Below are 15,531 nucleotides of genomic sequence, written 5' to 3' on the forward strand. Positions count from 1 at the left end.
ACTACACCCTTTACAAATCGATAAAGTCAGCTGGAGCAGGGGAGGGGAGACAGCAGTGTCGGGCAACAGGGGAGGGAGGCAGCTGTTACAGAGCGGCTGCCGGGGGAGGAAGTAGGAGACGGTTGATCAGGAAGTACGAACCAACCTCAGCTGTTGCCCCGGCAACGCCAGCGGCCAGGCGCATGAAAATAAAGCAGAAAAAGTTCTTCCCTTGTAGAGTTTTTTTTGTAAAAGTCTGTTTTTCCGTGAATGAATCAGGGGTCGGTTTGTGGGTCGTGGGAATCATTACGCTGCAGGTAGTTAGTCAGGGACGACGTCAGCACTGTGCGGTGTGGATCAGGATGAGCATAAAGAGTGGGATGATATGAGTGTTCAGCATTATGACATATAAAGATAAGACATAGGATAAACTCTCCACAGCCTGTAACAGAAGTGGTCATTTGAGGTTCAGAAATGTGTGGTAATTGTATGGAACAATATCGTTAGTATGAATAATTGTGTTGTGAAAATCTAATATGACAGCCCTCCTTCTGTCTATATAACATCTCTGTTTGTCTGTACCGTATGTGTGACTAATTATTAGCTGCAGGTGTAATTTTTTTTTCCTTTTAGAAAAGGAGCTTCATCATATAATTGCACTCATTTTCACAACTGGTAATAGGATGTGGTGTGTAAAAATAAAACTGCATGCTGGTACTGATTTTAGCAGCCAGCAAGATCGTTACCAAAATCTATTCATGATTTTATTTTATTTTTTAATGTGTGTATTTAATTCAGCTTTCATCTTTTATTTTTTTTATCATTCTATTTAATAATTAAAATAAATATAAGTTAAATAATAATTTGAAATCCTCATGTATTTATCAGCATTTATTTTATTTAAGTATTCAAAAAGTAGTTTTTAAATCCTCTGTACAATTGGACGTCAAGAAAGCAAAGGTTCTGTCTGTTAAGTTCAGTCTGTGTTTTCTACAGTCAGCAGCGCTGTGTCCATTTTGTGTGTGCTGACATGTTGTGAGGAATAATCTGCAGTTGCAGTGCGATGTGGCCCCAGCTGACAGCTGTTGTCATTCTCCTATAAGCATGTTTCAATTTCAGCCCTGCAAAATCTTTCATATCCTGTCAAGCAATTGATGTCTGGGGGAAAAAAAAAAAAACATTTTGGAAAATATGCTTGATCCTCGCAGGTTTTTATTAGCTGGTTTTCCACCATCGCTGCATAACACTGCGATCGTTTTGTTGTGAAACAGTCTCATGCGTCAGTGAACTTCACATGTTTGATCACATTTTCTGCCCAAAAACAAAAAGCAGAGGGCGCGAAGAGATAAAGCTGTCAATGATTGATTACATTTCAGTATTGCTAGCAGTTTCGGCCCTGTTGTCGGAGGCTTCCGTGAAAACGTCATTTTAGGGAACAGGGCACATTTCTTTGGCGTGTAACGTTTCCCATTTCCTCCTTTGGGGAATTGTTAGGGTGCAGTTCCCATCAGTCTCTGCCGTGTGCCATATTTTCCTTTTTGTGAAAGCTCAAATTTTTCCCTGGAATGCCTCAACCTGACTTTCAATAATCCGACATAGAGGTTGTAAAAATAAGTTACGGCTACATGTTTCTACCTGAATATGTTCAATGGGAAACACTTTAAGCCAAACAAGGTGTTTCATGTATGAGCTCTGACTAACTGCAAGATGACTGGATATTTTCTTTCATTTCCTGCTAACTGTGATTCACGGTGATGAACAAATTCTTTTGTATGCAGCCTTCAGACCGAGTTCAACATTTAAGACATTAAAAGTTAAATCCAGAATGAAGCGGACTTTAATGTATCAGGAAGCAGGGATTTTCCCCCAAACGGCAACTCTGTGCCACAGGAGCAGAAAGTGAGAACTGAAAGGGGTGTGTGTGTGTGCGTGTGTGTGTTTGTTCGCCATTACTTCCTTTATGAGAATCATTTCCTTGTTATGGTAATCTTGAAGGTAATGTGTGACGGCAGGCTTTCTTAAAAAAAATCACATCCACTGCACCTGAGGTTATTTGCGAACGGTGTTGCTGCACCGCGATTGTGTGAGAGGAGTCGTGGCAAAGCAAACAGCCGTTAATGATTTAGTGAACTTCCTGCTCAGGCTTTGAGCCTGTTGTCACCGCTACTGTATAACCACTTAAAGAAGAATAGCAGGGTCGTATAGAGCTACGGCCCATTTACTTGTGTCAACACGGAGTTCACGGTGTCTGCCAAGTAGCCTGCGACGCCTGATGCAGGCATGTAAACCTGCTGGGTGCAGTACATTTACCTCTTTGGCCCCTTCTGTACTCAGCAGGTCATCAGGGTCAGGAAATAATTTTCTAGTAACAAACAAGTTTTTGTTCCACGACACCTTCTCATGAAATCATCACTCATCTCTACGCGTGAAGTCTGCCTCCTCAGCGTCTCTTCCAGTATTGCACAAGCTCCCGGCTGCCTGGAAAGCATTAGAGGAAGAAGAATGGGAACCAGATTCTTTGAATGACGCCAATGCTAAATTCCCAAATTTATGCAGGTGAAAAACGCAGCGGGGAGGCGCAGCTTTACCATTATGGTGACCTCTGACCTTTGCGTCTCCGCAGGTGACGTCCTGTACGAGCTGCTGCAGCACATCCTGAAGCAGAGGAAGCCCCACGTGTTTTACCCATCCGCCTACTTCCCTGGGAACTCCTTCCACTCGCTGCCTGAGAGCGCCGTGCAGCACATGAAGCTCGAAGGTCAGTACAGTAAGCGACTTCTTCTTTGATGTACACATTTCATACGATCCCTGCTCCGGGACTGGACAGTTACAACAGGCTTGATCCGGTGGCCTCTGCTGGAATCTTACTGGAAAGCACTGAAAGTTGACATTTACTGGACCGTTCACACACACAGCTTATTGGAACCTACTGTACCTTCTACCATGAATGGGTTATAAATGATTGTGTTTTGTTGATAGTAGATACACACTTAACAGATGTATTTTTTAATTTAAATTCCTAGCAAGAATAACTTAAAAGATGCTGGTGGAGGAATTAATAATGGGGTTTTTAAGTCTTTCTCAACTGTATCCAGCAGCCATGGCAACAAAGTACAAGGAGAAATTATGGAGAATGTGTTGAACTGTGTCATCTACAATTGATAAATATTTATGTGAATCATCAGATGATCAAACTATAATATATTCTGGTCTTTAAATTAGCTGCAAGGTGCATGTACGTCTTTAAAATTCATACTCAAAAAAAAAGGGGGGGGGGGCTGTCAGGAGAATGAGCTGTTACTGCTGCTTACTGTAGCTGCTGTTAGCTGGTTAGCTCAGTTAGCCGCGCAGCTAGCGGTCTGGACTGGGAACCCTGAGCCTCTTGGAAGTGTTGGTGTTTACTCTGCTAGCTCGGAGCTCTGGAATGGGACGGGTCGGGGCTGACTTTAGCAGGCACATAGGCGTCATAACATCAGCACTGTTATGCACATTCTGTTTCTAATTTTAGTTCCTTTTTAAATAGTTTCAACTAAAATGCTAACATACAGCACCGTTCTTTTATCTATTAGCCACTTCGCCAAGACACCAAGTTATTCTGGTGTCAATATGAGGGCTGCAACTAATTAATCAACTATTGAATGAATCACCATATATTATGATAATCAAATGGTTTTAGGAATTTTTCAAGAAAGAAGTCAAATTCACCATATTAAATGTGAATATTTTCTGGTTTCTCTCCACTGACAGTAAACTAAATATCTTACTTGGACCTATATCAGACTTTTGAGGACTTTCCACCATTTTCTAACAATTTCTACACCCAACGACTCATCCATTAATCAAAAAAATAATCACCAGATGATAATTATTCATTTCTTGTCAAAATACAGATTATACATGCACCAAGTATAAATAAGTTGTTGAGAGTAATGTAGCTGAGCAGTTACGCTAATGCCTTTTTATTTTATATTTTATCTCTCACTACTATTTCCCTACTCATCCAGGTGTTCAGCAACTATAGTAACATTGATAGTGATCTACTATTAGCTAGCACTTGGCTAGTAGGCTAATTTGTGCTAGTAATTAGCAGCAGACCTAATTGACCTAGATAATTTACCTCGATCAACCTTGATGGTTTTAGGCGTCAGCCAACGTGATGACATTCTTATCGAGGTGGGAAGTAATAATTCTAAGTTGGTGTCAGTGCTAATGACTGTTGCAATGTGGTTCACAGTAGATATACCCACTTGACGGAAATAATTAAAGAGGAAGTACTGCAACTCCATAGTCATTTTGAACTACATGGGGAATATATTAAGTATTTTTTGACAGAAATAAGTGAAACAAACTGAGTGGCCAGGTAATGTTTAGACCCATGTATGCATCCAGCTCAAAATGTTGATGCATGTTTTTGTATCTATGGGGCTGAAGTTGGTGTGTTAGTAGAGTGCATGGAGAGCATGGCATCAAAGGTCTCTTTCTCAGCTTTTGTTGTTACCAAGGAAGTAATGATACTGAGCAGTAAAAAGTACCCAGGGCTGTTGGCACATCAACAATCATCATAACTTGACACGCTGACAATAAAAAAACCTGCTCCACAAGGAAATGCTGCTTTATTTGAACAAGCTTCAGTACAGCAAAAAGCGCTCCGGTCACTGTAATCGGTTGGCTGGTATTTATCACAGCTGTTTTCCTTGTTGGGGAATTTTTTTTTTCTGTCTTTTTTTTCCCATTGCCTGTTGTTATAAAGGACAACCACACATAATTTACATTTACTGAAACCCAACAATAAGAATGTAATGAGCTTTCTCAGCCCAACTGTGGGACGTTAGTGACACCTAGTGGTCTTTTCTGTGTAGAGCAAGTCCACCAGGAAGCCAGGCTCTCTCAGCAGTGAGCGCCTTGACTGCCAATGGGGGGAAGTTACAGTCTGAAAGAGCTAAATGAGAGTGAAAAATATGAAAAGCTACAAAATGCCACTTAATTAATTTATTTCGTACCCTGTTCCTTAAGCTATTTTTGTAATGTTGTTGTATTTCATTACTTTTTTGCCACTTTTTGCACAGTTAGCAAGTAGAGGCAGGCTTGGTACAGCTATAGCAACACTAAGGGGACAAAACAATCAGAACATCTTTAAATACAAGCCGGTACCACAGTCCTAACGCTGGTTATGCATAATATTGTCACGATCAGGTGTTGACTGAGTTCTATGGTAACATTTAAGGCCAGACCTGGTTGCAGTCTTGGACTATTACTCTTTTATCATCAGGCTTTTGATAGCTGGTATCCGTTTACCGGTGGCACACCTGTATTGCAAACACAGACAATGGTAAACACCTGTCAGCAGCTCTCCTAACACCACATGAAAGCTAGCCTCAGGCCAATGAGGGATTTGTGCAGCACGCAAATCCTCACAGCGAAGATTTGTTCACTGCTCTAGATAATCAATCTAAACCTGATTTTTGATTTGGAGGCTGCTACTGTTCTGCTGATTATTTTGTAAATTACTAAAGAGCACCGGAGTCCAGGGTGACTTCTTCAAATTGCTTCTTTGTTTTACAAACAGTCCAAACCATAAAATGTTCAGTTTAATGTAACACAAGTCGAAGTAAAGCAACAAACTGTTATGTTTGAGCTGCTGGGACCATCAACTGTTCATATTTCTGCTTGAAATATAAGGAAAATAACTAAGTGACGAATTGTTTCGGCTGCATTTTAATAAAAAAACGTACTCACCACACATTGTGTCTTTTGCACCCTCAGAAACGGTACGACGGGCACCACGTGGCACAGAGCCTCTCCCCCAGAACCCACCAACCATCGAGCTGCGGCACCGCTCCCGCTCCCCCCACCATCCAACCACCAGGCGATCCCCTCCGGAGTCAAACCACCCACGCCCAAACAACGAGGACTCCCTCCAGACCTTCTCCCAGCTGCCTGACAGCAACCACCACCTGCCAGAGGAAATGTACCCGCTATCGGTGTCCCCGGCCGCGCCCAATGGCCGCTGCACGACGCCACGAGAAGCCCCGTGCCCGGGCAGCCCCGGGGGCCCGGAGGCGGGCCCTCCACGTGTCATCCAGCTCATGCCGAGCGCCATCATGAACCCCCTGCTCCTCAGCCCGAACAGGAGCGGCGGGGCTGCTATGGACTTCAGGCACAGCCGCGGTGGAAGCCAGTCTCAAGTGGCGCTGGAGAACGGGCGTGAGGGGAAAGTCCACAGCCACCACCATCAGATACCAATGACCCAGCAGCAGCAGCAGCAACAGCAGCATCTACTGCAGCAGCAGGAGGAGGCGCTCTACAGGAACCATGTCATCATGCCCGTTTCTCCTCCAGAGGAGCAGCAAATACCCATCGGACGGATAGCAGGTAAGATCCAGATCCCTCATGACGGTGAATGTTAAGAGCTTCATGCGCTGGTGTCTTTATTTGTTAGTCATCGTGTGAGCAGATCAAACACAAACTGAAAAAAGAACCCCCCCCCCCTAAATGCAATCTCATAAAAACTCCCTGTGTTTCCCTGCTGTGTTGCTGCAGACTGCAGGCTGCTGTGGGACTACGTCTACCAGCTCCTGTCAGACAGCAGGTACGAGAACTACATCCGCTGGGAGGATGCAGAGAGCAAAGTCTTCCGCATCATGGACCCCAACGGCCTGGCCAGGCTCTGGGGCAACCACAAGGTAAACACACACACACACACACACACACACACACACACACACACACACACACACGGCAGTGGGCTCCAGGTGTTCCGTTTACTGTCTCTGATAAGGCTGCAGGTGGCTCGGTGGGCAGGAACATCCCACCCATCACTGTCATTCCTGTCACAGTGTGTAGCTGCACTAATCGTTACTTATTTACATCTACAATGACTCCAAAGATGAGGTGATTGTAGAATATGTTGCTCAGAGTGATGAATTCACAAAAACACCTAGTTTACCGGCACACCTTTAGCTCTTCAGTGGCACTGACAGTGACCAGCTGGTGTATCGAGTGTGGAATCTAGAAAGTAGAGCCTGATATTTCCCTTAAAAAAAAAAAAAGAGTATAGTGTTAAGACTTGCATTCATCAGATGACCAGAAACTCCGAATGAGAATTAACGATCCTCCATCTCTGCTGAATGTGTCAACTTTAGGCATCAACTTTATGAGGCGATGATGCTGTACGTCACTGTTTTTTTGCAGCTTGCCTCTGCTGCCCCCTAGTGGCCAAAACATCAGTTACTGCAGATCTAATGTTTCCACCTTTAAGATCAAGGTTTGTGCTAAGCTTCTACAAGTCTCTGACGGTCCCGTATCGTAGAAAGTGAGATTTAAATGACTGAGAAACTTCATCAGCTATGAAAGATTCCAAATGCTCAATCCACAGCCCTTAAAGCTGAAGGTTGTTGCCCTTAGTGATGATCTCACCAGGAGTTACCACCCAATGTCTTCACCTTCTCCTCAGCTCCACAGAGGTTTTTAGCCTCTTTCAGTTATTGTTTTGGTTTTCACGGACCACAAACACTGCATTGAAAAAGGACGCCGTTTGCCCTAACAAGTTACAAGAGGCAAATTATTTTTTGTCAGATGTTCTGTTGTTCAAGTGTTCTTCTTACCCCAATGTGACCAAACCATGAACCAGTGCATATAGAAGAATTCTAGTGACTAAAAGGATTAACAGAATGTTCTAGCAATGTTGATATTATGATGTCTATGTATTGTGTTGCAGAGATATCTACGCAACTTAGCATGCTAACCAGCTAGCTAGCGAGCTTACCTGCAAAGGGCAACTACAGTTAACAGCAGTTAGCGGTTATGCTGCTCCCTGTTTGTTTTTAAGCATGAATTTGACGGCTGGATGATTCCTCTTTAAAACCGCTTTTGTTCTTTTCCCTCTTACAGAACAGGACCAATATGACGTACGAGAAGATGTCGCGAGCACTGAGACACTACTACAAACTGAACATTATCAGGAAAGAGCCTGGACAAAGGCTTCTATTTAGGTACAACAACTTACAGATTGCTCTTTGAAAGTTCTTCATGACTTTGTACTTTTTTTTTTTACCTCAGTAACAGTGATTATATAGAACAAACGCTGAAAACTTAAGTCTGAATAAATGACTAATGTTGCGTCCTTCTCCCATTGACCAGGTTCATGAAAACTCCCGATGAGATCATGAACGGACAGACGGACCGGCTGGAGCACATGGAGTCCGACACAGACGAACAAATCTACATCAAAGAGGAATGCTGAGGGAACTCTGGGAAAACGAGTCCATGGACTACTTACTACTACTACAGCCGCCGATGCCTTTCAGAAGCAGCCTGAACAATCGTTTGAGTCTGGAGCACATGGACATTTTCGCTCGTATCAGTCCTCCACAGACGGACACGACACCCGATCTCTCTTAGGATCGCCTTTAGGACGACACAAACGGCGTTGGCTGTTTGGATTTCCCTGACGGGCCGAGCTGAAAGGACTCTCTTAAGTGTTCCCTTTTTATTCCTGAATGAACTGCAAAAAGCCAATCACTTTGTGCTTATGTCACTTTTCTGATTTTTATTTTTATTTTTTTTGTCTCCTCACATGCATTATACTAAGGAATTTTGCTGTTTGTAAAAAGAAAATTGGGTGTGTGCGTGTGTGACAGGAATGTTTTCACCATGGAATAAACATTTTTGATCAAACTGTATTTTCTGAGTGTCGCCTGTACTTTCTCCAGTGTTTCCTGTCTCTTGAATTAAAGGGTGACCGATTTTACACATCAAAGTGTGTTTACAAGACTTGAGCAGGGCAGCTGGATATGTGGTATAAAGTATGTTGTGGCTCCAGAGGAAGCTGCATGCAACATGATCACTTTTCTCCGGTGATGTCACTCAGTGGCTAAAAAAAAAAAAAAAAAAAGTAGCATTTTGGGTAATGTAGGCATCAGGGTTGAAAAAAGGAATAACACGCGGGATACAAGCGACGCTATCTCTGGTTCTGCTGTATCACTTTTGATCACTTGCTTAGAAACTCTCCAACCAGTGCACTGCTTTTCAAAACCTGGCGCCTACATTACCCACAATGCAGTCAATGAGATTGCATGCGGCTTTCTCTGGAGCCACAGACTTCTTCTTACTACTTTTTCACCTATGCAGCAGAGCCCCTAAAGACGCGCCAGTGATTCAAATTGTTGTATTACCCTTTTAGAGTGTCAGTGAGGCGTGGCGACGTGCACCAAAGTGTCCACATGAGGGCAGCATCGGACCGGTTTTGACGAGGCAGGAGCAGAGGCGGATGCTGACCACAGTTCAGCAGTTCATCACACACTCCTCACCTTCACGTTCAGAGCAGCAGTGATGAGACTGAATGTGGAAAGCAGCTGATGATCGAGTGTCGGCGGGAGACTGAGGACGTGCTCATATTTGGTCTTTTGCAAATGTTGTTTAGTTTTGGTGGGACTGATGATGTCACGGTTGAGCTCAATTAACCAAATGCGTTCGTGTCACCTATTAATAACCACTGAATCTTTGTACCTCACTCATGTCTCTGACGCATTGTTTTACACTTGCTGCACTACAGATTTCGTTCTAAACCCTCCGACAGAATCATTATCATTCATTTCCTTTTCTGTTCGTGTGAATCATTATTCTCTCTGTCGCGTAACGACCAAGCGGGTCGGTTTGAGAAAACGACAACGTTATTTCGCACTTTCCCCCTCTGAACAGATTGTGACGGATTACCACCACGAGGTTCACTTGGAGGTGATGACAGAAAGACACGCGTCCTTCCGGATCAGTCAGCGTGACATTCAAATGAGCGCGTCACATCCAAATGTGACAGCGATCCTCCGCAGTAATCGGAGTACAGTAACGCGTTACCGGCGGCGGAGTAGCGGCGGTGCGCTCCGGAGTCTCCATAAAAGTTAGTGCGCGCAGAGCGGAGCTGTCAGAGTGGGGAGAGACGCGGCGGGGTGAGGACCGCAGGCTCGGCCGACTGATCCGGATCGATCCCCCTCAAAAAAACAGTGAGACGTTCATCTGCTCAGTTCCGAGCGTGAGGTCCGATCCTCCTGGTGAGGGCGCGCAAAGCGAGGACGCAATTAAAAGCTCATTATCCGTCCTCCGGCTCCTGCTTTCCTCTGGACTCTATCGGAATAATAATAATTAAAAAAAAAAAAAAAAAAAAGACAGGAGAGGTTCGGTTCGGATGCGGGAGGCTCTCGGCTGTGCGGCGGATGAGGTGCGTTAGAAGAAGAGGAACAAAAAAAAAAAAACCTGCGTCTGATTCTGACCAAGCAGTTTGATTTCATCTGAAAAAGAAACAAATAAATCAAAAGAGAAGCCACCACTCCCGGTTTTTTTTTTTCCTTTTTTTTTTCTTTCTCTCTCTCTCTCTCTCTCCGCCGGCCCAGGACTCAAATGTCTCCACACCACAGACTCACCTCTGGATTGTAGCAGCAGCCCCGCCGATGGTTTGAGAGGGCGTCAAAGGTGCGGGAAGGGAGTGGGACAATTACAGGTAAGAGCCGATCAGCCGCCCCCCACCTCTCTCTCTCTCTCTCTTTCTCTTTCTCTTTCTCTCTGTTTCTCGGGGGGCGGCTGAGAGTTTGGTCCCCGGCGGTGAGAGCGCACAGGCGGGCGCAGAGAGCCGCCGGCCCCGCGTCACTGTCCGCTCAACTGTTCTGTTAAGCCCGATCTTTTGGATGAAGGCACATCTGGAAAAATCTAAATTTATCTGCAACAGACAAAAAATATATATGATAATGATAATTTCTCTTTCCTCCGTTGACATCCATCAATCAGTCTGCGCTGCAACTGACTGCATTCCTGCGCACGCTTTCAACAGCGGTGCCTCACACTCATTCTGAGAACATTTGAGTTATTTTAATTTTATTGCCCTGGGTATTTTTTGTTTTGTTTTGTTTTTTTGCTGGATCTGCAAAATTGCAAAATTTCCCTTTGAAACGGACCCTCCTCACACCAAACCCCTGTGTGAGAAAGGACATTTTTAGATGAATTCAGTCTGAAGATTTCAGGCTCTTTATGTCTCTCTCAGCATGCACACATTCAAAAGACCGGACCTATAAAAAGAAAGCTAGTTAAAGGGAAAAAAAAAGAAAAAAAGTCCATGAATGTGTGTGAGTGCAGTTCTCCAGGCTGACTTTTATTTCACCCAATCAGTGCTCACCCCCCCCCTGTGGAGTCCTGCATGTGTTGACAGATGAGGCGCTTTCACTCTCAGAACTAACACTGTATGTGACACTGCACCCCGGGATTTGGTGCACATCCCTGTCGGTGTGTGAGCACGAAGTCCACTGAAATGAATGGCGATGTATGGATTCGGCCTCCTTGCCACCGTGACTAACATCAGCTCACCTGGAGCGAATCTTGCAGGGGGGGGGGGGCCCTCTGATGATGAAATACAGTGTCACAGAGACAGGAAGTAACCGGCAGGGGCTGACTCGGACACTCCCTCCTCCTCCACCTGCAGCCTGCCATGGAACTGATGCTTTTTAATTTGATGCAAAAAAAGAACTTACAACGGGAACGTGAGGAAGTGGGCACACTGGCAGTTCCACAAGAGTGGTGCACGACGGAGACGCGACAGGTAGATGGAAATAACAGCAGGCTGGAGCAAAAGGTGCAGCCGGAGCCGCTGTGATGGCGGGAACAGAGAGACGGCACATTGTTGGTAGCTGTGTGGATCCGCTCCGTCCTGTCTCGCCCTTCGCCCGGGCCTCTGCTTTTTAACACCACATGGCTGGAAGGCAGGAACATTTAAACACTTCCGCTTCAGACGCGTGTTTGTAAAGCTAAAAGAAAAACCCCCACCAACAACTGCTGCTTCTATTGAATTCTACCGTCTCTGCTTCCTGGAAGCTATCTGACTCGCATTATCAATAAATGAATAGTAATTACAAACAGCCGAGAACAATAATGTTATTGTCTCGTCTCACTATTAGCTTGTCTTAATCCAAGAAATTGTGTTACGATACTGTCAGCGGTGGAAAGGAACCCGGTACAGTAACACAGGGACATACTGCACTCACACGGTCAAATTTAAGTAGCTGATCACGGCCGAAAGAGGTAAAAAAATGAATTAAAAATGTTCAAAAAGGTGAGATTCAGTCACAAGATTTCTCTTGTGACCCTTCAGATTGTAAAGTAGATTCACTCAGTAGTTCCACATACAGGCGACTATAACATCAGCCAGAGAGGCGGTTTTGTACGACAAAGTCTTCCTACATGCAATGCATGTCTTTTCTTCATTTAAATCACGTGCAACAGGAAACTGCGATGACCTCAGCTGTTTAGAAAAAAAAAAAAAGAAAAGCTAAATCTTGGGATCACTGCTGCGACCATGAAAATGTTGCATTCGACAGATTTTTGGGTGCGTGTGCAACCAAAATAACAGCACCCCTGTGTGCTGATATTTTTACTTAATGCGAAAAATATACAACTTTGCCCCCTTCTGGTACATGGTGGTAGTGTTGGCGTACAGCATTAGCAACGTGGCTGTTGCTAGCAAGTTGGCTACTGTCCAAAGCAAAACACAACCAGATGAATCCCAACCTGATCCTGGCGCAGTGAAAAGGCAGAATAAAACACCTGGTTGTTTAAATATGTAGGCGGGTTTTGTTACGTACTGATCATTTAGAAAGAACGTCAGTTTTTCATCCGTCGCCAGTCCTGCTGGCGAGGGGAAAACACGAGTTAGCGGGGTAACGGACTTTGACACAACACCTGCATCTCCATCAAGTGGGTGGCTGTCAGTTCGCTCTGGTTTCACCTCAGTTTCTATCACTCTCGCTCTTCAGCTCCTCCTCCGTCAGCGGGGCTTCTTTTTTCTTTTTATGCAGTTGTTCCACCCGTTACCTGGGGACAGTGACCGGGTAGATCAATGCCTCTTCCTGTTTTGGTTGCGCAGGGGCAGACTCGCCGTGACGTGACCTTTTATTTTTGCGGGAAAAGTGCGGTGGGGCAGGCCGGATACAACGGTGACGGCGAGGTTTGTAGGGAGCCAATCTTTACCCGGGGTAGTGTCATTTTTCTACAGCCATCACACTGCGCAATCAGCATTTACTCCAGATTGATAAGTAGAAGCAAAAAAAAAGTTGTCTAATGCTAGTTTGAGTGGGATTTTAAATGCAGGACTTGTACCTAATGGAGCACTTTTTCATGAATCAATCATGACTTTTTTTTGAACAGAGAATGTGGACGCTTCCTCCAGCACTGCTGCCTCTCAGCACAGAACAGAGGGGATGCAGCAAATCACATAATGACGTCGTCTGGCATCTTTTTCAGCAGCCAGCGGCTCCTTCCCTCAGAGCAGAACTGGCAGCCCCGGCAGTCCCCAATTAGCTGGAAGCAGCAGCTCCTCCACCGTGAATGGTCAGCTTTAATTCAAAGCTCGGGGCCGCCTGGCTCGGGTCACGCCGGTCCCCCCTTCCAGCTGGGCGACCCGGTGCCGACTGTCTGGCCAGCAGCCGCGGATCAGCCAATGTCACCTTTCCTCCCCCCCCCCGTGGGTCACGTGACCTCATCCTCGCGCCGCCTCGCCATCGATCCAAGGCGATGACACCGAGGCTTCGCGGTCCGCTGCTCCCCGCCAAAACCGGGCCGACTTAGCGCCGAACAGCTGTGACATGCAACGCGGCAGCAGTGGGGAGTCTTTGAATCAGTCTGTCTTTGTGGGTGACCCGGTCTTATTAATGAAGCTTTAAAAAATAAATAAATAATGATAATAAAAAAAGAATTGTTCATAAACACGGCAGATTTTGCACGAAAGGAGAGGCAAGTTTATCTGTACAGCACAATACAGACACAAGGGAACTGAAAGTGCTTGACAGGGGCGTACAATTACATTGAAATACATTAAAAAACATTCAGATAAGTTAAGTTATAGGAGAGTAAGCTAAAATAGGACAGGTTTAAAGAATTAACGTTTTATTTCTTTTGCTGTAAACTGTGATGTTTGCAGTGACACTATCTTGCTCACCTGCCCCAATTTATGAGAACACCTAGCAAGCTAGCTACCTCTGGCTATCTCGTAGTGAATTTAACAGTCACACACTGTTAGTATTTGTCGTCTCTGGTTCTGACAGGTGAAGCTACTGATTGGTGAGCAGATTTCACAAGACTAAATGAACCAACAATCTAGCTGCACTGCTAACCGAGCTAACCTGTTAGCGGTGGCTACAGTCAGCAGCGGTTATATCTGCATTTACGGCGCTTTTGTCCAGTGCGACTTACAGTAATTCATACATTCATACACTGATGGGACACTTTGACATGCAGACCAGGGGATTTCGAACCAGCGACCTTTCCGATAACAAAACGTTGCCTCTTCACCCCCTTGAGCCACAGCCGCCCATTACTTAGCAGTTACTCTGGATACGCTGCCCTCCTACAAACTGCACCTTTAAATGAGGGAAGAATGAAGAATACCGGTCGGTTCCGACAGCTTCACCTGCTTTCTGTCTGAATTCACCTCACTCATTATCTTTGCAACGCACAATACTCCCTGTCTCGGAGTCAGAGGAATTACGATATTACAGGCAGGTTTTTGTCTTCGTTCTAAGACAGATAGTCCCGATGATGCCTGGACACTTTTTTTTTGCAGCGGTGTGTGAAAAGCTTTTGAATGTGCGAGATGAAACCTGCGAGCCTCGGTGTAACTGCCCGGGGGATTTATTCCTCGCCGCTCCAAATGAAAGGCTTGAGAAGAGGTCGGGTGCTCGGCTGCACCGCCTTGATAGGCGAGTTTGCGCTCTCCTCTCCTCAAACCATTGAAATTTGTGTAAAGTATCGGCGGCTGATTGGCACCCACCGTGCAGGTGTTTGATGTAAGTGGGAAGCGAGGGCTCCTTTTTTTTCTTTTTTTTTTTCCCCCCCTCCCCACTCTCTCTCGGATTCTATTTGATCTGCGGCGCGCTCGGCTCCCGCTCGGCACTCGCTGTGATTCATTTCAATAAAACAAATTCATCTGCCGCCGAATAAACAGGAGCTGCGCAGAAATGATGAAACAATAGCAAAAGGTTCCCGCACATCTCTCCCTCTTGAACTCTGTCTTCTGGTTACTTTTGGACTCGACGGGCCTGCTGACAGCCACTGGCGGGCCCTCACTCTGACTGGTCCTCTCACCGTATTTCACACGGGCCGCTGTGGACTTGTGAGTCGAGTCAAATGTGTGATGAATGTGACTGTTAGCGCCGGCATTGATTTCTGTTTTTCTCCTGCTTTAACGCCCCCTAACCACACCGCTAGAAACTCCGAATCCCCTCACCTGCTGGGAGAGTTCAGGTTTCCAGTAATAAGAAAGAAAAAAAAAAGTAATCATAGTGCAATGATTTTTTTTTTTTATTTGTGTCGCTTCACAATAGTTGCAGAAGAGGGCTGGCTGAATGTACAGTCGCTAATGTGGCAATAGTCTTTACTCGTTTAAAAAATGTTCCATTGAATGAATTAACAGACTAGAAAATGGACCCATTAGCAGAATATAATGATCTAGAGAAACAATAACAACAGTAAATTTATTGAAAAAAGTAGTTGATACTGTTATTTTCTTTCTTTTTTTTT

General features: G+C 45.1%; 2 protein-coding genes across 7 annotated transcripts in view; both read left to right on the forward strand.

Annotated features, from left to right (window-relative positions):
* Positions 1-8,660, forward strand: part of etv6 (ETS variant transcription factor 6) — a 33,988-nt gene extending 25,328 nt beyond the window's left edge. For all 3 annotated transcript variants that reach the window (XM_037121000.1, XM_037120998.1, XM_037120999.1), the window contains exons 4-8: positions 2,603-2,737; positions 5,743-6,351; positions 6,520-6,662; positions 7,870-7,970; positions 8,119-8,660. In XM_037121000.1, the coding sequence (XP_036976895.1) occupies positions 2,603-2,737; positions 5,743-6,351; positions 6,520-6,662; positions 7,870-7,970; positions 8,119-8,221 (1,091 nt within the window). In that variant the 3' untranslated portion in view covers positions 8,222-8,660. The remainder of the gene's footprint in view (positions 1-2,602; positions 2,738-5,742; positions 6,352-6,519; positions 6,663-7,869; positions 7,971-8,118) is intronic.
* Positions 8,661-9,498: 838 nt separating this feature from the next.
* Positions 9,499-15,531, forward strand: part of LOC119032094 (chemokine-like protein TAFA-2) — a 65,175-nt gene continuing 59,142 nt past the window's right edge. The window contains exons 1-2 of one of the 4 annotated variants that reach the window (XM_037120887.1): positions 9,506-10,192; positions 10,365-10,471. The gene's annotated coding sequence lies outside the window, so the exon portion shown is untranslated. Of the gene's footprint in view, positions 10,472-11,354; positions 11,561-15,531 lie in introns of those variants that run through there. The other 3 variants (XM_037120890.1, XM_037120886.1, XM_037120889.1) reach the window with 3 other exon arrangements.

Source organism: Acanthopagrus latus, chromosome 14 (genome assembly GCF_904848185.1).
Source record: "Acanthopagrus latus isolate v.2019 chromosome 14, fAcaLat1.1, whole genome shotgun sequence".
Taxonomy (NCBI): Eukaryota; Metazoa; Chordata; class Actinopteri; order Spariformes; family Sparidae; genus Acanthopagrus; species Acanthopagrus latus.